This window comes from Cherax quadricarinatus, chromosome 26 (assembly GCF_038502225.1).
Source record: "Cherax quadricarinatus isolate ZL_2023a chromosome 26, ASM3850222v1, whole genome shotgun sequence".
Lineage (NCBI taxonomy): Eukaryota > Metazoa > Arthropoda > Malacostraca > Decapoda > Parastacidae > Cherax > Cherax quadricarinatus.
The window spans coordinates 42,438,248-42,463,947 of record NC_091317.1 but is presented as its reverse complement, the minus strand read 5'-3'; the positions used below and the strand labels follow the sequence as shown (position 1 = coordinate 42,463,947).

The 25,700-nt window shown below is 44.3% G+C and overlaps 1 protein-coding gene across 1 annotated transcript; it reads left to right on the top strand.

Annotated features, from left to right (window-relative positions):
* The first annotated feature begins 204 nt into the window (after positions 1-204).
* On the top strand, positions 205-24,197 carry LOC138853239 (anti-lipopolysaccharide factor-like). Its single transcript, XM_070088944.1, has 3 exons — positions 205-354; positions 507-640; positions 22,348-24,197. The coding sequence occupies exons 1-3, from the start codon at positions 233-235 to the stop codon at positions 22,461-22,463; spliced, it is 372 nt and encodes a 123-aa protein (XP_069945045.1). The 5' UTR covers positions 205-232; the 3' UTR covers positions 22,464-24,197.
* Positions 24,198-25,700: the final 1,503 nt, after the last annotated feature.

Below are 25,700 nucleotides of genomic sequence, written 5' to 3'. Positions count from 1 at the left end.
CAGTCTTTTTAACTCATTTAGAAGCACATTATTCAGTTTTTTTTTTTTTTTTGCAAAACTTAATTCACACAGGAAAATGATAACTGCATTAGATAATTTACGAGAAAACATTACAATATTGAGCACATAGCGTTAGACAACAGGTCGTGTTGGCATCATACAGGCCAGTTGCTGGCACCCTCATATAAGGCAGCAGAGTGCCCGGGCCACGTTAGCCACAACTAACGCCACAATGCGCACAGCCACATTAGTGAGTGTGGTGGTGGTGTCACTGTTGGTGGCACCTCTCGTGCCACAGAGCAACGCACAGATCTGGGAGGCCATAGCGGGAGCTGTCACAAATAAAGTGATTTCGTAAGTAAAAGTTATTTACAACAGTAAAATATTACATATATTTTCTTCATGCTGTGATTTCATAAAACATTTGTCACGGTGCCATTTTGTGTTCGAACCTGATTCATCCATGTTAAAGGAGCACCACTGATAAACTCTTGTGTTGTTAACAGATTGTGGGATCACGGGGAGGTGGAGCTGATGGAACACTACTGTAACTACATAGTTACACCCATGATCAGGAGGTGGCAGCTGTACTACAGAGGCAGGATGTGGTGCCCTGGCTGGACCACCATCAGGGCGGAAGGTAATGTTTTCTTTATATGGGAACTTCAACAGGAGTTCATCATGGTGGTGATCACTGAGTGAAGAACTTCAACAGGAGTTCATCATGGTGGTGATCACTGAGTGAAGAACTTCAACAGGAGTTCATCATGGTGGTGATCACTGAGTGAAGAACTTCAACAGGAGTTCATCATGGTGGTGATCACTGAGTGAAGAACTTCAACGGGAGTTCATCATGGTGGTGATCACTGAGTGAGAAACTTCAACGGGAGTTCATCATGGTGGTGATCACTGAGTGAAGAACTTCAACGGGAGTTCATCATGGTGGTGATCACTGAGTGAAGAACTTCAACAGGAGTTCATCATGGTGGTGATCACTGAGTGAAGAACTTCAACAGGAGTTCATCATGGTGGTGATCACTGAGTGAGGAACTTCAACAGGAGTTCATCATTGTGGTGATCACTGAGTGAAGAACTTCAACGGGAGTTCATCATGGTGGTGATCACTGAGTGAAGAACTTCAACAGGAGTTCATCATGGTGGTGATCACTGAGTGAAGAACTTCAACAGGAGTTCATCATGGTGGTGATCACTGAGTGAAGAACTCATCAGTCGGAGTCATCCAGTTTAGACAGCATAAGTATCTTCTTCTAATAACTTCACATGACTATTTTATTAATGAAAATCTCTACTAAGGTCACTGGGATAATAAAGGAATTACATATTGGCAAATGATGCAATATCGTGGCACTTATCTGCGTACTGTGTCACGGTGACAGTACTTACTGTGTACTGTGTCACGGTGACAGTACTTACTGTGTACTGTGTCACGGTGACAGTACTTACTGTGTACTGTGTCACGGTGACAGTACTTACTGTGTACTGTGTCACGGTGACAGTACTTACTGTGTACTGTGTCACGGTGACAGTACTTACTGTGTACTGTGTCACGGTGACAGTACTTACTGTGTACTGTGTCACGGTGATAGTACTTACTGTGTACTGTGTCACGGTGACAGTACTTACTGTGTACTGTGTCACGGTGACAGTACTTACTGTGTACTGTGTCACGGTGATAGTACTTACTGTGTACTGTGTCACGGTGACAGTACTTACTGTGTACTGTGTCACGGTGACAGTACTTACTGTGTACTGTGTCACGGTGATAGTACTTACTGTGTACTGTGTCACGGTGACAGTACTTACTGTGTACTGTGTCACGGTGACAGTACTTACTGTGTACTGTGTCACGGTGATAGTACTTACTGTGTACTGTGTCACGGTGACAGTACTTACTGTGTACTGTGTCACGGTGATAGTACTTACTGCGTACTGTGTCACGGTGACAGTACTTACTCTGTACTGTGTCACGGAGACAGTACGTACTGTGTACTGTGTCACGGTGACAGTACTTACTGTGTACTGTATCACGGTGATAGTACTTACTGTGTACTGTGTCACGGTAACAGTACTTACTGTGTACTGTGTCACGGTGATAGTACTTACTGTGTACTGTGTCACGGTGACAGTACTTACTGTGTACTGTGTCACGGTGACAGTACTTACTGTGTACTGTGTCACGGTGACAGTACTTACTGTGTACTGTATCACGGTGATAGTACTTACTGTGTACTGTGTCACGGTGACAGTACTTACTGTGTACTGTGTCACGGTGATAGTACTTACTGTGTACTGTGTCACGGTGACAGTACTTACTGTGTACTGTGTCACGGTGACAGTACTTACTGTGTACTGTGTCACGGTGACAGTACTTACTGTGTACTGTGTCACGGTGATAGTACTTACTGTGTACTGTGTCACGGTGACAGTACTTACTGTGTACTGTGTCACGGTGACAGTACATACTGTGTACTGTGTCACGGTGACAGTACTTACTGTGTACTGTGTCACGGTGATAGTACTTACTGTGTACTGTGTCACGGCGACAGTACTTACTGTGTACTGTGTCACGGTGACAGTAGTTTCTGTGTACTGTGTCAGGGAGACAGTAGTTACTGTGTACTGTGTCAGGGAGACAGTAGTTTCTGTGTACTGTGTCAGGGAGACAGTAGTTACTGTGTACTGTGTCAGGGAGACAATAGTTTCTGTGTACTGTGTCAGGGAGACAATAGTTACTGTGTACTGTGTGAAGGAGACAGTAGTTACTATGTACTGTGTGAGGGAGACAGTAGTTACTGTATACTGAGTCAGGGAGAAAGTAGTTTCTGTGTACTGTGTCAGGGAGACAGTAGTTACTGTGTACTGTGTCAAGCTGACAGTAGTTACTATGTACTGAGTCAGGGAGACAGTAGTTACTGTGTACTGAGTCGGGGAGACAGTAGTTACTGTGTACTGTGTCACGGAGACAGTAGTAACTGTGTACTGTGTCAGGGAGAGAGTAGTTACTGTGTACTGTGTCAGGGTGACAGTAGTTACTGTGTACTGTGTCAGGGAGACAGTAGTTACTGTGTAGTTTGTCAGGAAGACAGTAGTTACTGTTTACTGTGTCAGGGAGACAGTAGTTACTATGTACTGTGTCAGGGAGACAGTAGTTACTGCGTACCGAGTTAGGGAAACAGTAGTTACTGTGTACTGTGTCAGGCAGACAGTAGTTACTATGTACTGTGTCAGGGAGACAGTAATGTGTACTGTGTCAAGGAGACAACAGTTACTGTGTAATGTGTCAGGGAGACAGTAGTTACTGTGTACTGTGCCAGGGAGACAGTAATTACTGTGTAATGTGTCAGAGAGACGGTAGTTACTGTGTACTGTGTCAGGTAGACAGTAGTTACTGTTCACTGTGTCAGGGAGACAATAGTTTCTATGTACTGTGTCAGGGAGACAGTAACTGTGTACTGTATGAGGGAGACAGTAGTTACTGTGTACTGTATCAGGGAGACAGTAGTTACTGTGTAATGTGTCAGGGAGACAGTAGTTTCTGTGTACAGTGTCAGGGAGATAGAAGATATTGTGTACTGTGTCAGGGAGACAGTAGTTACTGTGTACTGTGTCAGGGAGATAGAAGATATTGTGTACTGTGTCAGGGAGACAGTAGTTACTGTGTACTGTGTCAGGGAGACAGTAATTACTGTATACTGTGTCAGGGAGACAGTAGTTACTGTGTACTGTGTCAGGGAGACAATAGTTTCTGTGTACTGTGTCAGGGAGACAATAGTTACTGTGTACTGTGTGAGGGAGACAGTAGTTACTGTATACTGAGTCAGGGAGACAGTAGTTTCTGTGTACTGTGTCAGGGAGACAGTAGTTACTGTGTACTGTGTCAATCTGACAGTAGTTACTATGTTCTGAGTCAGGGAGGCAGTAGTTACTGTGTACTGAGTCGGGGAGACAGTAGTTACTGTGTACTGTGTCACGGAGACAGTAGTAACTGTGTACTGTGTCAGGGAGAGAGTAGTTACTGTGTACTGTGTCAGGGTGACAGTAGTTACTGTGTACTGTGTCAGGGAGACAGAAGTTACTGTGTACTTTGTCAGGAAGACAGTAACTGTTTACTGTGTCAGGGAGACAGTAGTTACTATGTACTGTGTCAGGGAGACAGTAGTTACTGTGTACTGTGTCAGGGAGACAGTACTGTGTACTGTGTCAAGGAGACAACAGTTACTGTGCAAAGTGCCAGGGAGACAGTAGTTACTGTGTACTGTGTCAGGGAGACAGTAGTTACTGTGTCAGGGAGACGGTAGTTACTGTGTACTGTGTCAGGGAGACAGTAGTTACTGTTCACTGTGTCAGGGAGACAATAGTTTCTGTGTACTGTGTCAGGGAGACAGTAGTTACTGTGTACTGTGTCAATCTGACAGTAGTTACTATGTTCTGAGTCAGGGAGACAGTAGTTACTGTGTACTGAGTCGGGGAGACAGTAGTTACTGTGTACTGTGTCACGGAGACAGTAGTAACTGTGTACTGTGTCAGGGAGAGAGTAGTTACTGTGTACTGTGTCAGGGTGACAGTAGTTACTGTGTACTGTGTCAGGGAGACAGAAGTTACTGTGTACTTTGTCAGGAAGACAGTAGTTACTGTTTACTGTGTCAGGGAGACAGTAGTTACTATGTACTGTGTCAGGGAGACAGTAGTTACTGTGTACTGTGTCAGGGAGACAGTACTGTGTACTGTGTCAAGGAGACAACAGTTACTGTGTAAAGTGCCAGGGAGACAGTAGTTACTGTGTACTGTGTCAGGGAGACAGTAGTTACTGTGTCAGGGAGACGGTAGTTACTGTGTACTGTGTCAGGGAGACAGTAGTTACTGTTCACTGTGTCAGGGAGACAATAGTTTCTGTGTACTGTGTCAGGGAGACAGTTACTGTGTACTGTATGAGGGAGACAGTAGTTACTGCGTACTGTATCAGGGAGACAGTAGTTACTGTGTACTGTGTCAGGGAGACAGTAGTTTCTGTGTACAGTGTCAGGGAGACAGTAGTTACTGTGTACTGTGTCAGGGAGACAGTAGTTACTGCGTACTGTATCAGGGAGACAGTAGTTACTGTGTACTGTGTCAGGGAGACAGTAGTTACTGTGTACTAAGTTAGGGAGACAGTAGTTACTGCGTACTGTGTCAGGCAGACAGTAGTTACTGTATACTGTGTCAGGGAGACAGTAGTTACTGTGTACTGTGTCAGGGAGACAGTAGTTACTGTGTACTGTGTCAGGGAGACAGTAGTTACTATGTACTGAGACAGGGAGACAGTAGTTACTGTGTACTGTGTCAGGCAGACAGTAGTTACTGTGTACTGTGTCAGGGAGACAGTAGTTACTATGTACTGCGTCAGGGAGACACTAGTTAATATGTACTGAGTAAGGCAGACAGTAGTTACTACGTACTGTGTCAGGGAGACAGTAGTTTCCATGTACTGTGTCATGGAGACAGTAGTTACTGTGTACTGTGTGAGGGAGACAGTAGTTACTGTGTACCGTGTCAGGGAGACAGTAGTTACTGTGTACTGTGTCAGGGAGACAGTAGTTACTGTGTACTCTGTCAGGGAGACAGTAGTTACTGTGTACTGTGTCAGGGAGATAGTAGATATTATGTACTGTGTCAGGGAGGCAGTACTTACTGTGTTCTGTGTCAGGCAAACAGTAGTTACTGTGTACTGTGTCAGGGAGACAGTTACTGTGTACTGTATGAGGGAGACAGTAGTTACTGCGTACTGTGTCAGGCTGACAGTAGTTACTGTGTACAGTGTCAGGGAGACAGTAGTTACTGTGTACTGTGTCAGGCTGACAGTAGTTACTGTGTACTGTTTCAGGCAGACAGTAGTTACTGTGTACTGTGTCAGACTGACAGTAGTTACTGTGTACTGTGTCAAGGAGACAACAGTTACTGTGTACTGTGTCAGGCTTACAGTAGTTACTGTGTACTGTGTCAAGCTGACAGTAGTTTCTGTGTACTGTGTCAAGGAGACAACAGTTACTCTGTACTGTGTCAAGGAGACAACAGTTACTGTGCACTGTGTCAGGCTGATAGTAGTTACTGTGTACTGTGTCAGGCTGACAGTAGTTACTGTGTACTGTGTCAGGCTGACAGTAGTTACTGTGTACTGTGTCAGGCTGACAGTAGTTACTGTGTACTGTGTCAGGCTGATAGTAGTTACTGTGTACTGTATCAGGCTGACAGTAGTTACTGTGTACTGTGTCAGGCTGACAGTAGTTACTGTGTACTGTGTCAGGCTGACAGTAGTTACTGTGTACTGTGTCAGGCTGACAGTAGTTACTGTGTACTGTGTCAGGCTGACAGTAGTTAGTGTGTACTGTGTCAGGCTGACAGTAGTTACTGTGTACTGTGTGAGGCTGACAGTAGTTACTGTGTACTGTGTGAGGCTGACAGTAGTTACTGTGTACTGTGTCAGGCTTACAGTATTTACTGTGTACTGTGTCAGGCTGACAGTAGTTACTGTGTACTGTGTCAAGGAGACAGCAGTTACTGTGTACTGTGTCAAGGAGACAACAGTTACTGTGTACTGTGTCAGGCTGACAGTAGTTACTGTGTACTGTGTCAGGCTGACAGTAGTTACTGTGTACTGTGTCAGGCTGACAGTAGTTACTGTGTACTGTGTCAGGCTGACAGTAGTTACTGTGTACTGTGTCAGGCTGACAGTAGTTACTGTGTACTGTGTCAAGGAGACAACAGTTACTGTGTACTGTGTCAGGCTGACAGTGTAGACAGCCTGTGCTAGTCAGAGCAGACGGCTAGGCATTGTGTTCTGACAGTACAGGCTGTCTACATTTGAAATGCTCAACCCAGTGCGGACCCCAGGTATGCACAAACTTGTCCCAAAATTTGTGGGTCCTTACCGTGTCCTACGACAGCTCTGTGGCAATAAGTTCGAGGTGAGGGAGATTGCTACGGGAACTATCGAGGAAGCCCACCTTGATTACGTGAAGTATGTTGACCATGTGCAGGCCGAAGCAGAGCTGGAGTCGCGTGCGTTGCAACGCCACAATCAGACTAATGCTAGGGACAACCCGTCTATCCCTTCTCCCACTACTACTGGTACGGAAGACGGCCCAGTAAGGCTCCATACTTATAGCCTGCGACCCAGGACAACAGTACATTTCTGTGACATTGACGTACCTACTGACTTGTCCCCCCGGGAAGGACCGCAGTATCAAACAGGCACGAATGAAATATTTCTGGCCTAAGATGGCAGCGGACATTGCCAAGCATGTACACCAGTGTGTTGTTTGCCTACAGCACAAGGGTACCATTACAGGTCGTAACCCCATTCTGAAGTATCCCATTACAAAGGAGCCCTGGGAGAGAACTTCTGTCGACCTGTTGACGAACTTCTCGACCTCGGAGAAGGGAAATAATCATCTGCTTGTAATGGTAGATAACTTGACGCGGTACAGTGAATTAGTACCCATTCCTGATAAAACCGTCGAAACGGTCGCTAGTGCTTTCCGTGAGCATGTTGTTCTTCGTCATACTTGCCCACGTGTCCTTCTGTCAGACAATGGGTCTGAGTTTATAAATGGCATAATGCAGGATCTTTGCTCCAGATTCAACATTCACCAAGCGCCAGTAGCTCCACGCCACTCTGCGAGTAATGGTCTTGCTGAACGTACAAATCGCAAAGTCCTGGAGGTGCTCAGAGTAACCGTTAACCCAAGTCTGCCACCACTGTTATTGCTGTTCTTACTGCTGAACAGCGGTTTAGTGCCGATGAAGGTAGCGTAGGTAGCAATGATACGGCCGTGGACTAGTTTGGCTTTAATTGGGTAGGAGTGAGTACACAACGGGCAGTGTGAGGGAGTGACCGCAAGCCAGTCCGTGAAGGGGGAGCACTTGTGTCTATCAAGTCGGTCGGCCTAGGAGTGAGGGCCGATGGGCTCAGCCTCCCACTGACGTGGGTGAGCCTACAGAGGGCAGCACCTAAAATGCCGTGAAATATGAACTAGTCAGAACACACGGCTAGGCCGTGTGTTCTGACAGTACAGGCTGTCTACAACAGTAGTTACTGTGAACTGTGTCAGGCTGACAGTAGTTACTGTGTACTGTGTCAGGCTGACAGTAGTTACTGTGTACTGTGTCAGGCTGACAGTAGTTACTGTGTACTGTGTCAGGCTGACAGTAGTTACTGTGTACTGTGTCAGGCTGACAGTAGTTACTGTGTACTGTGTCAGGCTGACAGTATTTACTGTGTACTGTGTCAGGCTGACAGTAGTTACTGTGTACTGTGTCAGGCTGACAGTAGTTACTGTGTACTGTGTCAGGCTGACAGTAGTTACTGTGTACTGTGTCAGGCTGACAGTAGTTACTGTGTACTGTGTCAGGCTGACAGTAGTTACTGTGTACTGTGTCTGGCTGACAGTAGTTACTGTGTTCTGTGTCAGGCTGACAGTAGTTACTGTGTACTGTGTCAGGCTGACAGTAGTTACTGTGTACTGTGTCAGGGAAACAGTAGTTACTGCGTACTGTGTCAGGCTGACAATAGTTACTGTGTACTGTGTCAGGCTGACAGTAGTTACTGTGTACTGTGTCAGGCTGACAGTAGTTACTGTGTACTGTGTCAGGCTGACAGTAGTTACTGTGTACTGTGTCAAGAAGACAACAGTTACTGTGTACTGTGTCAGGCTGACAGTAGTTACTGTGTACTGTGTCAAGAAGACAACAGTTACTGTGTACTGTGTCAGGCTGACAGTAGTTACTGTGTACTGTGTCAAGAAGACAACAGTTACTGTGTACTGTGTCAGGCTGACAGTAGTTACTGTGTACTGTGTCAGGCTGACAGTAGTTACTGTGTACTGTGTCAAGGAGACAACAGTTACTGTGTACTGTGTCAGGCTGACAGTAGTTACTGTGTACTGTGTCAAGGAGACAACAGTTACTGTGTACTGTGTCAGGCTGACAGTAGTTACTGTGTACTGTGTCAAGGAGACAACAGTTACTCAAACATTCTATATTAATGTTGTAAAAACAAGAGAGGTTCACCTGGAGTTTACCTGGAGAGAGTTCCGGGGGTCAACGCCCCCGCGGCCCGGTCTGTGACCAGGCCTCCTGGTGGATCAGAGCCTGATCAACCAGGCTGTTACTGCTGGCTGCACGCAAACCAACGTACGAGCCACAGCCCGGCTGGTCAGGAACCGACTTTAGGTGCTTGTCCAGTGCCAGCTTGAAGACTGCCAGGGGTCTGTTGGTAATCCCCCTTATGTATGCTGGGAGGCAGTTGAACAGTCTCGGGCCCCTGACACTTATTGTATGGTCTCTTAACGTGCTAGTGACACCCCTGCTTTTCATTGGGGGGATGTTGCATCGTCTGCCAAGTCTTTTGCTTTCGTAGTGAGTGATTTTCGTGTGCAAGTTCGGTACTAGTCCCTCTAGGATTTTCCAGGTGTATATAATCGTGTATCTCTCCCGCCTGCGTTCCAGGGAATACAGGTTTAGGAACCTCAAGCGCTCCCAGTAATTGAGGTGTTTTATCTCCATTATGCGCGCCGTGAAGGTTCTCTGTTCATTTTCTAGGTCAGCAATTTCACCTGCCTTGAAAGGTGCTGTTAGTGTGTAGCAATATTCCAGCCTAGATAGAACAAGTGACCTGAAGAGTGTCATCATGGGCTTGGCCTCCCTAGTTTTGAAGGTTCTCGTCATCCATCCTGTCATTTTTCTAGCAGATGCGATTGATACAATGTTATGGTCCTTGAAGGTGAGATCCTCCGACATGATCACTCCCAGGTCTTTGACGTTGGTGTTTCGCTCTATTTTGTGGCCAGAATTTGTTTTGTACTCTGATGAAGATTTAATTTCCTCGTGTTTACCATATCTGAGTAATTGAAATTTCTCATCGTTGAACTTCATATTGTTTTCTGCAGCCCACTGAAAGATTTGGTTGATGTCCACCTGGAGCCTTGCAGTGTCTGCAATGGAGGACACTGTCATGCAGATTCGGGTGTCATCTGCAAAGGAAGACACGGTGCTGTGGCTGACATCCTTGTCTATGTCCGATATGAGGATGAGGAACAAGATGGGAGCGAGTACTGTGCATTGTGGAACAGAGCTTTTCACTGTAGCTGCCGCGGACTTTACTCTGTTGACGACTACTCTCTGTGTTCTGTTAGTGAGGAAATTATAGATACATCGACCGATTTTTCCTGTTATTCCTTTAGCACGCATTTTGTGCGCTATTACGCCATGGTCACACTTGTCGAAGGCTTTTGCAAAGTCTGTATATATTACATCTGCATTCTTTTTGTCTTCTAGTGCATCTAGGACCTTGTCGTAGTGATCCAATAGTTGAGACAGACAGGAGCGACCTGTTTTAAACCCATGTTGCCCTGGGTTGTGTAACTGATGGGTTTCTAGATGGGTGGTGATCTTGCTTCTTAGGACCCTTTCAAAGATTTTTATGATATGGGTAAAATAAATATGACACAGGTGCAGTATACGTAAGACTTACGCACTTGTTTTATTATAGTCGCTCAACACTTCCCTCACAATCCCTCATCCCTCACAATCCCTAAACCCTCACAATCCTTCATCCCTCACAATCCCTCATCCCTCGCAATCCCTCATCTCTCGCAATCCATAATCCCTCACAATTCCTAAACCCTCACAATCCTTCATCCCTCACAATCCCTCACAATAACTCATCCCTCACAATCCCTCATCTCTCATCCCTCACAATCCATCATCCCTCACAATCTCTTATCTATCACAATCCCTCATTCCTCAAAATCCCTCATCCTTCACAAACCCTCATCCTTCACATGCCCTCGTCCCTCACAATCCCTCATCTCTCACAATCATTTATGAGTAACAATCTCTCATCCCTCACAATCCCTCATCCATCACAATCCCTCATCCCTCACAATCCCTCATCCCTCACAATCTATCATCCCTCACAATCCATCATCCCTCACAACCCCTCATCCCTCACAATCCCTCATCCCTCACAATTTCTCATCCCTTACAATCCCTCATCCCTCACAATCCCTCATCCCTCGCAATCCCTCATCCCTCACAATCTATCATCCCTCACAATCCATCATCCCTGACAATCCCTCATCCTTCACAATCCCTAATCCCTCACAATCTTTCATTACTCACAATCCTTCGTCTCGCACAATACCTCACAATCCCTCATCTCTCACAATCATTTATCAGTAACAATCTCTCATCCTTCACAATACCTCATCCCTCACAATCCCTCATCCCTCACAATTTCTCATCCCTTACAATCCCTCATCTCTCACAATCTCTCATCCATCACAATCCCTCATCCCTCACAATCCCTCATCCCTCACAATCCATCATCCCTCACAATCCATCATCCCTCACAACCCCTCATCCCTCACAATCCCTCATCCCTCACAATCCCTCATCCCTTACAATCACTCATCCCTAACTATCCTTCATCCCTCGCAATCCCTCATCCCTCACAATCTATCATCCCTCACAATCCATCATCCCTCACAATCTCTCATCCTTCACAATCCCTAATCCCTCACAATCCCTCATTACTCACAATCCTTCGTCTCGCACAATACCTCACAATCCCTCATCTCTCACAATAATTTATCAGCCACAATCTCTAATCCCTCACAATCCCTCATCCTTCACAATCCCTCATCCCTCACAATCCCTCATCTCTCGCAATCCATAATCCCTCTCAATCCCTAAATCCTCACAATCCTTCATCCCTCACAATAACTCATCACTCACAATCCCTCATCTCTCATCCTTCACAATCCATCATCCCTCACAATCTCTCATCTATCACAATCCCTCATCCCTCAAAATCTCTCATCCTTCACAAACCCTCATCCTTCACATGCCCTCATCTCTCACAATCCCTCATAATTCTTCATCTCTCTCAGTCTCTCATCTCTCACAATCCTTCATCTCTCACAATCTCTCATCCCTCATAAACCCTCATCCCTCACAATCCCAGATCTCTCACAGACCCTCAAATCTCACAATCCCTCATCACTAACAATTCTTCATCCCTCAAAATCCCTCACAATAACTCATTCCTCACAATCCTTCATCTCTCATCCTTCACAATACATCATCCCTCACAATCTCTCATCTATCACAATCCCTCATCCCTCAGAATCCCTCATCCTTTACAAACCCTCATCCTTCACATGCCCTCATCTCTCACAATCCCTCATCTCTCACAATCCCTCATAATTCCTCATCTCTCACAGTCTCTCATCTCTCACAATCCTTCATCTCTCACAGTCTCTCATCCCTCATAATCCCGCATCCCTCACAATACCTTATCCCTCACAATCCTTCATCCCTAACAATAATTCATCCCTCACAATCCCTCATCACTCACAATCTTTCATCCCTCACAATACCTCATCCCTCTCAATCCTTCATCCCTCAAAATACCTCGCCACTCACAATCCCTCATTTCTCACAGTCCCTCATCCCTCACAATCCGTCATCTCTCACAATCCATCATCCCTCACAATCCCTCATCCCTCACAATCTTTTATCCCTCACAATCCCTCATCCCTCATAATCCCTCATTCATCACCATCCACCATCCCTCTCAATCCCTCATCAGTCATAATCCCTCATCCCTCACAATCCCTCATTCCTCACAATCCCTCATCCCTCTCAATCCCTCATCCCTCACAATCCCTCATCCCTCACAATCCCTCATCCTTCACAACCCCTCATCCCTCACAAATCCTCACAATCCCTCATCTCTCAAAATCTCTCATCCCTCACAATCCCGGACAAACTCTCATACCTCACAATCCCTCATCTCTCATAATAGATCATCTCTCAGAATCCCTCATCCCTCACAATCCCTCATCCCTCACGATCACTCATCTCTCACAATCTCTCATCCCTCATAATCTCTCATATCTCACAGACCCTCATCCCTCACAATCCCTCATCTTTCACAATCCTTAATCCCTCAAAATCCCTCATTACTCATAATGCTTCGTCTCGCAACCCCTCAGACTCCCTCACCCCTCACAATCCTTCATCACTCACAATCCTTCAATCCTCAAGATCCCTCATCTCTCACAGACTCTCATCCCTGACAATCCCTCTTCCCTGACAATCCCTCATTCCTCTCAATCCCTCATCCCTCACAATCTCTATTCCCTCACAATCCCTCATCCTTTACAATCCCTCATCCCTCACAATCCCTCATATCTCGCAATCCCTAATCCCTGACAATCCCTCATCTCTCATCCCTCACAATCCCTCATCCCTCACAATCTCTCATCTCTCACAATCCCTCATCCCTCACAATCCCTCATCCCTCACAATCCTTCATCTCTCTCAATCCCTCACCCCTCACATTCCCTCATCCCTCACAATCCCTTATCCTTCACAATCTCTCATCCCTCACAATCCCTCATCCCTCACAATCCCTCATCATTCATAATCCATCGTCCCTCACAATCCCTCACCCCTCACAATCCTTCATCCCTCACAATCCCTCATCCCTCACAATAACTCATCCCTCAAAATCCCTCATTCCTCACAATCCCTTACAATCCCTCATTCCTTACACTCTCTCATACCTCACAATCCCTCATCCATCAAAATCCCTCATCCCACACAATCCCTCATCCGTCACAATCTCTCATAAAATCTCATTCCTCACAATCCCTCATCTCTCACAATTTCTCATCCATTCCAATCCCACATCTCTCACAATGCCTCATCTCTCACAATCCCTCATCTCTCTCAATCCCTTATCCCTCACAGTCCCTCATCCTTAACAATCCATCCCTCACAATCTCTCTTCCCTCAAAATCCCTCATAAACTCTCATTTCTCACAATCTTTCATCTCTCACTTTCCCTCATCTCTCACAATCCGTCATCCTTCACAAACTCTCATCCCCCACAATCCCTCGTCCCTAATAATCCCTCGTCTCTCACAATCCCCCATCTCTTACAATCCCTCACCCTTACAATCCCTCATCTCTCACACTCCCTCATCTTTAACAATCCCTCATCCCTCAAAATCCCTCACAATCCCTCATCCCTCACAATCTCTTATCCCTCACATTTTTCACAATCCCTATTCCCTCATAATCCCTCATCCCTCACAATACCTCATCTCTCTCAATCCCTCATCCTTCACAAACCCTCATTCCCCTCAATCCCTCATCCCTCATAATCCCTAATCTCTCACAATCTCTCATTCCTCATAATCCTTAATCCTTCACAATCCCTCACAATCCCTGATCCCTCACAACCCCTCATCCCTCACTATCTCTCATATCTCAAAATCCCTCATCCCTCACAATCCCTCATCATTCACAATCTCTCATCTGTCACAATCCCTTACAATCTTTCATAAATTCTCATCCCTCACAATCTCTCATCTGTCACAATCCCTTACAATCTTTCATAAATTCTCATCCCTCACAATCTCTCATCCCTCAAAATTCCTCATCCCTCACAATCTCTCATCCCTCACAATTTCTCATCCCTTACAATCCCTCATCTCTCACAATCTCTCATCCATCACAATCCCTCATCCCTCGCAATCTCTCATCACTCTCAATCTCTCATCTGTCACAATCCCTCATCCCTAACAATCCCTCATCCCTCTCAATCCCTCATCTCTCACAATCTTTCATCTCTCACAAACCCTCATCCCTAACAATCCCTCATCCCTCACAATCCCTCATCTTTCACAATCCCTCATCCCTCACAATACCTCATCTCACAGTCCCTCATCTCTCACAATCCCTCATCCATCACAAACCCTCATCCCTAACAATCCCTCATCCCTCACAATCCCTCATCTTTCACAATCCCTCATCCCTCACAATACCTCATCTCACAATCCCTCATCTCTCGCAATCCCTCATCCCTCACAATCCCTCATCCCTCACAACCCCTCATCTCTCACAGACCCTCATCCCTCACAATCCCTCATCCCTCACAATCCTTCATCCCTCACAATCCCTCATCACTCATAATCCCTCATCCCTCACAATCCCTCATCCCTCACAATCCCTCATCTCTCACAATCCCTCATCCCTCACAATCCCTCATCCCTCACAATCCCTCTTCTCTCACAATCCCTCATCCCTCACAATCACTCACCCATTACTATCCCTCATCTCTCTCAATCCCTCATCTCTCACAATCCCTCATCCCTCACAATCCCTCATCCATCACAATCCCTCTCTCACAGTCCCTCATCCCTCACAATCCCTCATCTTTCACAAACCCTCATCCCTCACAATCTCTCATCCCTCACAGTCCCTCACAATAACTCATCCTTCACAATCCCTCATCACTCACAATCCCTCACCTCTCTCAATCCCTCATCCCTCACAATCCCTCATCTCTCACAATCACTCATCCCTCACAGTCACTCATCCCTCTCAATCGCTTATCTCTAACAAACCCTCATCCCTCACAATCCCTCATCTGTCTCAATCCCTCATCTCTCACAATCCCTCCTCCTTCACAATCCCTCATCCCTCACAATCTCTCATCCCTCACAGTCCCTCATAAACTCTCATCCCTCACAATCCCTCTTCTCTCACAACCCCTCATCCCTCACATTCCATCATCTCTCACAGACCCTCATTTCCCACAATCCCTCATGCCTCACAATCCCTCATCCCTCACAATCCTTAATCCCTCACAATCCCTCATCCCTCACAATCACTCATCTCTCACTATCTCTCATCCTTCAGAATCCCTCACATCCATCATCCCTCACAATCCCTCATCCCTCACAATCTCTCATCCTCACAATCCCTCATTCCTCACAATCCCTCATTACTCAGAATCCCTCATCTCTCATAATACCTCATCCCTCACAATTCATCATCCCTCACAATCCCTCCTCACTCACAATCCCTCATTCCTCACAATCCCTCATCCCTCACAATCCCTTATCACTCACAATCATTCATAAACTCTCATCACTCACATTTCCTCATCCCTCACAATTACTCATCGCTCACAAACTCTCATCCCTCACAATTCCTCGCTACGTAAAGATGACTCAGATTTAGTGGTGGGGGATGAGGTGTGGGTGGTGGTGGGGGTTGGGGGTTGGGGGGTGGGGGTTGGGGTCGGGGTGGGGGGTGTTGGTGGGGGTAGAGGGTGGGGGTGGGGGTAGTGGGTGGGGGTAGTGGGTGTGGGTGGGGGGTAGTGAGTGTGGGTGGGGGGTGGGGGGTAGTGAGTGTGGGTGGGGGTGGGGGTAGTGGGGGACACAACTTCGAGAAAATTAAATTTCCGAGTTGAAAAAATGAATAAAAATGCTTAGCATTATTTATTCAACAACACTGTCAAATTGAGGCTTATGCAAAGTGAAACTTGTGTTGAGGAAACACCACCAGTAGTGAAACATGTGTTGAGGAAACACCACCAGTGGTGAAACTTGTGTTGAGGAAACACCACCAGTAGTGAAACATGTGTTGAGGAAATACCACCAGTGGTGAAACTTGTGTTGAGGAAACACCACCAGTAGTGAAACATGTGTTGAGGAAATACCACCAGTGGTAAAACTTGTGTTGAGGAAACACCACCAGTAGTGAAACATGTGTTGAGGAAATACCACCAGTGGTAAAACTTGTGTTGAGGAAACACCACCAGTAGTGAAACATGTGTTGAGGAAATACCACCAGTGGTAAAACTTGTGTTGAGGAAACACCACCAGTAGTGAAACATGTGTTGAGGAAATACCACCAGTGGTGAAACTTGTGTTGAGGAAACACCACCAGTAGTGAAACATGTGTTGAGGAAATACCACCAGTGGTGAAACTTGTGAGGAAACACCACCAGTAGTGAAACATGTGTTGAGGAAACACCACAAGTGGTGAAACTTGTGTTGAGGAAACACCACCAGTAGTGAAACATGTGTTGAGGAAACACCACCAGTGGTGAAACTTGTGTTGAGGAAACACCACCAGTGGTGAAACTTGTGTTGAGGAAACACCACCAGTGGTGAAACTTGTGTTGAGGAAACACCACCAGTGGTGAAACTTGTGTTGAGGAAACACCACCATTGGTGAAGCTTGTGTTGAGGAAACACCACCATTGGTGAAGCTTGTGTTGAGGAAACACCACGAGTGGTGAAACTTGTGTTGAGGAAACACCACCAGTGGTGAAACTTGCGTTGAGGAAACACCACCATTGGTGAAACTTGTGTTTAGGAAACACCACCATTGGTGAAGCTTGTGTTGAGGAAACACCACGAGTGGTGAAACTTGTATTGAGGAAACACCACCAGTGGTGAAACTTGCGTTGAGGAAACACCACCAGTGGTGAAACTTGTGTTGAGGAAACACCACGAGTGGTGAAACTTGTGTTGAGGAAACACCAACTTGTGTTGAGGAAACACCACCAGTGGTGAAACTTGTGTTTAGGAAACACCACCAGTGGTGAAACTTGTGTTGAAGAAACACCACCAGTGGTAAAACTTGTGTTGAGGAAACACCACCATTGGTGAAACTTGTGTTGAGGAAACACCACCAGTGGCGAAACTTGTGTTGAGGAAACACCACCAGTGGTGAAACTTGTGTTGAGGAAACACCACCAGTGGCGAAACTTGTGTTGAGGAAACACCACCAGTGGTAAAACTTGTGTTGAGGAAACACCACCAATGGTGAAACTTGTGTTGAGGAAACGCCACCAGTGGTGAAACTTGTGTTGAGGAAACACCACCAGTGGTGAAACTTGTGTTGAGGAAACACCACGAGTGGTGAAATTTGTGTTGAGGAAACACCACCAGTGGTGAAACTTGTGTTGAGGAAACACCACCAGTGGTGAAACTTGTGTTGAGGAAACACCACCAGTTGTGAAACTTGTGTTGAGGAAACACCACCAGTGGTGAAACTTGTGTTGAGGAAACATCACCAGTGGTGAAACTTGTGTTGCGGAAACAACACCAGTGGTGAAACTTGCGTTGAGGAAACACCACCAGTGGTGAAGCTTGTGTTGAGGAAACACCAACAGTGGTGAAACTTGTGTTGAGGAAACACCACTAGTGGTGAAACTTGTGTTGAGGAAACACCACCACTGGTGAAGCTTGTGTTGAGGAAACACCACGAGTGGTGAAACTTGTGTTGAGGAAACACCACCAGTGGTGAAACTTGCGTTGAGGAAACACCACCAGTGGTGAAACTTGTGTTGAGGAAACACCACCAGTGGTGAAACTTGTGTTGAGGAAACACCACCAGTGGTGAAACTTGTGTTGAGGAAACAACACCAGTGGTGAAACTTGTGTTGAGGAAACACCACCAGTGGTGAAACTTGCGTTGAGGAAACACCACCAGTGGTGAAACTTGTGTTGAGGAAACACCACCAGTGGTGAAACTTGTGTTTAGGAAACACCACCAATGGTGAAGCTTGTGTTGAGGAAACACCACGAGTGGTGAAACTTGTGTTGAGGAAACACAACCAGTGGTGAAACTTGCGTTGAGGAAACACCACCAGTGGTGAAACTTGTGTTGAGGAAACACCACCAGTGGTGAAATTTGTGTTGAGGAAACACCACCAGTGGCGAAACTTGTGTTGAGGAAACACCACCAATGGTGAAACTTGTGTTGAGGAAACACCAACAGTGGCGAAACTTGTGTTGAGGAAACACCACCAGTGGTGAAACTTGTGTTGAGGAAACACCACCAGTGTCGAAACTTGTGTTGAGGAAACACCACCAGTGGTGAAACTTGTGTTGAGGAAACACCACCAGTGGTGAAACTTGTGTTGAGGAAACACCATGAGTGGTGAAACTTGTGTTGAGGAAACTCCACCAGTGGTGAAACTTGTGTTGAGGAAACACCACCAGTGGTGAAACTTGTGTTGAGGAAACACCACTAGTGGTGAAACTTGTGTTGAGGAAACACCACCAATGGTGAAACTTGTGTTGAGGAAACACCACCAATGGTGAAACTTACGTTGAGGAAACACCACGAGTGGTGAAGCTTGTGTTGAGGAAACACCACCAGTGGTGAAACTTGTGTTGAGGAAACACCACCAGTGGTTGTGTTGAGGAAACACCACCAGTGGCGAAACTTGTGTTTAGGAAACACCACCAGTGGTGAAACTTGTGTTGAGGAAACACCACCAGTTGTGAAACTTGTGTTGAGGAAACACCACCATTGGTGAAGCTTGTGTTTAGGAAACACCACCAGTGGTGAAACTTGTGTTGAGGAAACACCACCAGTTGTGAAACTTGTGTTGAGGAAACACCACCAGTTGTGAAACTTGTGTTGAGGAAACACCACCAGTGGTGAAACTTGTGTTGAGGAAACATCACCAGTGGTGAAACTTGTGTTGCGGAAACAACACCAGTGGTGAAACTTGCGTTGAGGAAACACCACCAGTGGTGAAGCTTGTGTTGAGGAAACACCAATAGTGGTGAAACTTGTGTTGAGGAAACACCACTAGTGGTGAAACTTGTGTTGAGGAAACACCACCACTGGTGAAGCTTGGGTTGAGGAAACACCACGAGTGGTGAAACTTGTGTTGAGGAAACACCACCAGTGGTGAAACTTGTGTTGAGGAAACACCACCAGTGGTGAAACTTGTGTTGAGGAAACACCACCAGTGGTGAAACTTGTGTTGAGGAAACAACACCAGTGGTGAAACTTGTGTTGAGGAAACACCACCAGTGGTGAAACTTGCGTTGAGGAAACACCACCAGTGGTGAAACTTGTGTTGAGGAAACACCACCAGTGGTGAAACTTGTGTTTAGGAAACACCACCAATGGTGAAGCTTGTGTTGAGGAAACACCACGAGTGGTGAAACTTGTGTTGAGGAAACACAACCAGTGGTGAAACTTGCGTTGAGGAAACACCACCAGTGGTGAAACTTGTGTTGAGGAAACACCACCAGTGGTGAAATTTGTGTTGAGGAAACACCACCAGTGGCGAAACTTGTGTTGAGGAAACACCACCAATGGTGAAACTTGTGTTGAGGAAACACCAACAGTGGCGAAACTTGTGTTGAGGAAACACCACCAGTGGTGAAACTTGTGTTGAGGAAACACCACCAGTGGCGAAACTTGTGTTGAGGAAACACCACCAGTGAAACACCACCAGTGGTGAAACTTGTGTTGAGGAAACACCAACAGTGGCGAAACTTGTGTTGAGGAAACACCACCACTTGTGTGAGGGCGAAACTTGTGTTGAGGAAACACCACCAGTGGTGAAACTTGTGTTGAGGAAACACCACCAGTGGTGAAACTTGTGTTGAGGAAACACCATGAGTGGTGAAACTTGTGTTGAGGAAACTCCACCAGTGGTGAAACTTGTGTTGAGGAAACACCACCAGTGGTGAAACTTGTGTTGAGGAAACACCACTAGTGGTGAAACTTGTGTTGAGGAAACACCACCAATGGTGAAACTTGTGTTGAGGAAACACCACCAATGGTGAAACTTACCAGTGGTGAAACTTGTGTTGAGGAAACACCACTAGTGGTGAAACTTGTGTTGAGGAAACACCACCAATGGTGAAACTTGTGTTGAGGAAACACCACCAATGGTGAAACTTACGTTGAGGAAACACCACCAGTGGTGAAGCTTGTGTTGAGGAAACACCACCAGTGGTGAAACTTGTGTTGAGGAAACACCACCAGTGGTGAAACTTGTGTTGAGGAAACACCACCAGTGGCGAAACTTGTGTTTAGGAAACACCACCAGTGGTGAAACTTGTGTTGAGGAAACACCACCAGTTGTGAAACTTGTGTTGAGGAAACACCACCATTGGTGAAGCTTGTGTTTAGGAAACACCACCAGTGGTGAAACTTGTGTTCAGGAAACACCACCAGTTGTGAAACTTGTGTTGAGGAAACACCACCAGTTGTGAAACTTGTGTTGAGGAAACACCACCATTGGTGAAGCTTGTGTTTAGGAAACACCACCAGTTGTGAAACTTGTGTTGAGGAAACACCACCATTGGTGAAGCTTGTGTTTAGGAAACACCACCAGTGGTGAAACTTGTGTTCAGGAAACACCACCAGTTGTGAAACTTGTGTTGAGGAAACACCACCAGTTGTGAAACTTGTGTTGAGGAAACACCACCATTGGTGAAGCTTGTGTTTAGGAAACACCACCAGTTGTGAAACTTGTGTTGAGGAAACACCACCAGTTGTGAAACTTGTGTTGAGGAAACACCACCATTGGTGAAGCTTGTGTTTAGGAAACACCACCAGTTGTGAAACTTGTGTTGAGGAAACACCACCAGTTGTGAAACTTGTGTTGAGGAAACACCACCATTGGTGAAGCTTGTGTTTAGGAAACACCACCAGTGGTGAAACTTGTGTTGAGGAAACACCACCAGTTGTGAAACTTGTGTTGAGGAAACACCACCAGTGGTGAAACTTGTGTTGAGGAAACACCATTCATTCCAACGATTCCAAGTGATTTTCTTTTTTCACTCATTTAATAAATCAACAAATTTTCCTGCACGAAAATTATTGAATGTGATTTAACGGTAAAAAAAAAATCATATAATTTTACACATAAATTGATGTAATGTGCAGCTAAATATCTGAATTTCACTTCCGTCGAATTTTTGGCAACTTTACAAACAATTGAAGTTCCGCTGCTGAGGATCCAGCAAGTTTTTCGAACCATTCCAGAAAAATAAGACTGGCTTCAGCAAATTTGGTTAAAGTACACATGAATATGCCAAGTGTTCCGAGAATTTGGTCCTCGTTACCGTACACGAGTGTTCAAAATTTGAAGCCGATATGATAAGGCGTTCTCGAGCAAAGGTCAAAATAAAATTAAAAAAAAAATCCAGCAACCTCTAAATATTTTTTTATTTCAATTTATGGGAGCACTAAACCCTTAGGGGTGATATAGTCTCTGGAGAATGTGAGGCATTCAGGTTTGACTCAATGAAGTGGAAGATAAATCCAGTTCCCTGGATCAAGAGCCCTAGCTAGCAACAAGGTATCTCACTACAAGATATACCAAAGAAAATTATATTTATGTGGGTTTTTTAAATATATACTTGAGCATACTTTTAAAACAGCTATTTTTAAAAATTAAAGTATAACATTAGTTATATTAAAGTCATTGTTATGATATAACTTTATTTCCAGAGTATGAGAATATATAACTGTAATGTGCAAATAAATTATGAAACTTCGATAACTTCAGATGCCTATTAGAAGTAATTAAACAACCGAATATACACTGGGAGGGACCAGGGCGCCAGGACCGCACAGTTTCCATTAAACTTATCTTAAAGTGATTGCATTTTGTGCCTTTTCCACTACTGTAAATGTTTAAACAAGTTTGTTACATTACAGCGACCACCAGAAGCAGGTCTGGTGTCATTGGAGACACGACTCGTGACTTCGTAAGAAAGGCCTTCCAAGCTGGGATCATCACAGAACAAGAAGCCAGAGCTTGGCTCAACTCTTGAAGCTTCACTCACTCCTCAACCAGATAATGATCGTAGATAACATTAATTTTTTGAAATACTCAACAAAATATTTTTAGTAATATTAAATCTTAATGTTTGTCCAAAAGACTTCAAAAGAACCACAAGAAAATTATCTTCTTGCCAGTGTTTAATTTCATCTTCGAGAACATGGTTTATTATGTACCATAGAAAGTATACATTCATAATGAATTAATTAACTTACATGTTTTAAACAATTACTTTTTTTTCTAATTTTAGATAACATTCTTTGAATTGTTCTCCAGTTGGATTGCTATAATCATAATCATAATATTTAAAGAGGTGGACCGGTTAGCCAGCGGTAAGCCTCGGTCAGATGAACAAAAGCTGCAGCGGCAGGTCATCATATGACTAAGACCAGAGTCAGGAAACACGTGTCCTGTTTCCTGATAAACTTGAACTAACCTCCAGTTGCATTTTGCTGCTCCAAATTGGGTACAATTTGAACACTGTTTTACATTATTTTTTATATAAAGAGCACAACACTTTTATACAACATAAGCATGTTACAAACACACACACAGACACTCGACCCGTGCAACCACATTTAGGTGAGTACCCACAAAATAACTAGTGTAGGACATATTATATATGTTTATGGTTATTCCCATTCTTATGGAAGAATCATTTATACATTCCCTCAATCTCCAAAGTTATGACCAGCACAATAAATTGACAATTCAGTGAATAAAACGCGTAATTTTTTTTTAATTTATTCAAAGAACATCTTAGAGGAAAAGAGTAGCATAACATAAATATTTCGCTATAAAATAACAATCTGAATTATAGCTCAACAACCCTTCTTATTTCTGCTGATTTTTCTTTAATAATCAGAACGAAAACTTGAGAATAAGAGAGTTATGTTTATTGTCAGCAATAAAGATACTTAAGTGACGTACATGTGTCTTATTCGTCAATCTGGCAGTATTATTTGCCATTAATAAGAACGGAAAGTCAAATTTTCCACTGTGTTGTACTTACAATTAGTTGTTGAGTGTATGCCAGCTTCTTGGCAAGAGTCAAGGGCATCGTGGAGAACAGGTTATGTCACCGTGACTAACATTATGTCATAGTCAAATACATTTATGATCACACTAGAGGTCATTTGATGTACCACTGTTGCACATTTGATGTGCCACTGTAGCACATTTGATGTACCACTGTTGCACAATTGATGTGCCACTGTAGCACATTTGATGTACCACTGTTGCACAATTGATGTGCCACTGTAGCACATTTGATGTGCCACTGTTGCACAATTGATGTGCCACTGTAGCACATTTGATGTACCACTGTTGCACAATTGATGTGCCACATTCAAGTTAACACTTGAATACATTTAATGTTACACTGAAGTACATTTAATGTGACATTGGAACACATTTGATGTGACATTTAATGGTACATTGGAGCAAGTTTAACTTTACTTTGGAGCATATTTAGTGCTATATTGGGGCACATCATAGATTTTCAGATTTTGCCGCTACGGCGCCAAAATCTGAAAATCTGTGATGTGGACGGTGGTGCATGAGTATGTGGAAATATAAAAGGCCTAGGAACTAGGCCTCAAAAGGGTTAACAGGAGTACATCTACATTTATATCTATAGTTCACTTACCTGTTACAACCATATTCAGAAAATTTGTTTAATATGTCTGGTATCATAATTCTATTAATAAAATATATTGATATATCACATAGGATATTATACTATCTGTCTCTATATTCCTCAATAAGTGGACAATAAAGCACATGGTGTTCAAGGTAATGACCACTAAGCCAGACTATATACAGTACTTTGCATTTGGTTTGATCATCATCTGTGTCTGCCAGACTGCCAGAAATACTTGAAGCCCAGCATAAGCCTGGCTACTACAGCATCAGTCAGTCTGTTAACATTACAAGTTGATCCATAGAGATACTTATTTACATTCATGTTATCAGTGTGAAGGATCTTCTCAGGTTTCTAACTACATTCCTATAACATTCAGCTTCATTATTTACTTTTCTCTTAAAATAACCCCTAGTGCAAGACACAGTATATATATATATATATATATATATATATATATATATATATATATATATATATATATATATATATATATATATATATATATATATATATAAGCATTGTCTCTACGTCCACAGCAGGACTCGAACCTGCTAACTCTGTATCCAAATATTCTTATCATAACATCTGCAAAGGGTAGTGTAGATAGCTGAGATAGCTACTTGGGGAAGCTGCAACAGGTTGCTTTCTATAATCTATAATGGACAAATTTGATGTCCTTCCATGACAAGTGCCCTTAGGGTGTTGTGTGCCACATCACCACATGGGAAGACCAAGTATACCTTTTTTGGGATGCACACTAAAGGTGTGGCATTCAGATTGGTTTGAGCTATTCTTCAGTTGTGGATGAAGAACGTGGTGAAGTGAAGACGTATAACAACTTGTAGAACTTATGAACATTCTTCTTTGAGGTAAATGACTAGATATATAAAGGGCTTTTAAAACGAATTCAGTCACTATTTTCTGCTTGACGCTTGTGTCGAGCCGTGAGTAGAAGTGCTCTCACATTCTCTTCGACACCGAGACCGAGGCCTACAGCCTGGGTTCAATATCATAACTGGTCTCCACAATAAAAAAAAAAAAGGCCTTGTTGGACGTCATCACCAGGAGTCATTGTTGTCTTGTTTTTAGTTCCAAAAGGTTATATGCAAGGCATTATTACTGCTGTCGTCTGAGAACTTTCCAGACCTATATTACCTAGAAGGGAGGGAGATTGATGGTCCTCAATATCAACAATTACAATTAGATTACGCTAGCACTTACCAACCCCATCCTGAGCCTCTACTTTTAAACAACATCAAAGAGTTCTTGCAGAAAGCAAGCCAAATCTAGAAATCAGAAGAGGGAAATAATTTTTATATTTTCTTCATGGCTAGCCCAAGACAGAGAAAATGAATAGTTTACCTAATTCCCACAAAGTGAACATTCATTCCTCTCTGTACTATCACCTCTGGCATAAGCAATGCCCCTCAGCGACCGGCTGGTCTCTTTGCCTAACATCAATCCGGGCTCCTGGGCACCATCAGCCCTACATACTTGAAGTATTCAGGAGACCTCGTGTCTCGTGTCTCCATTATCAATATCAAGAGTAAACACATGGTTTTCTTCTCTTTCTTCGTCATAACA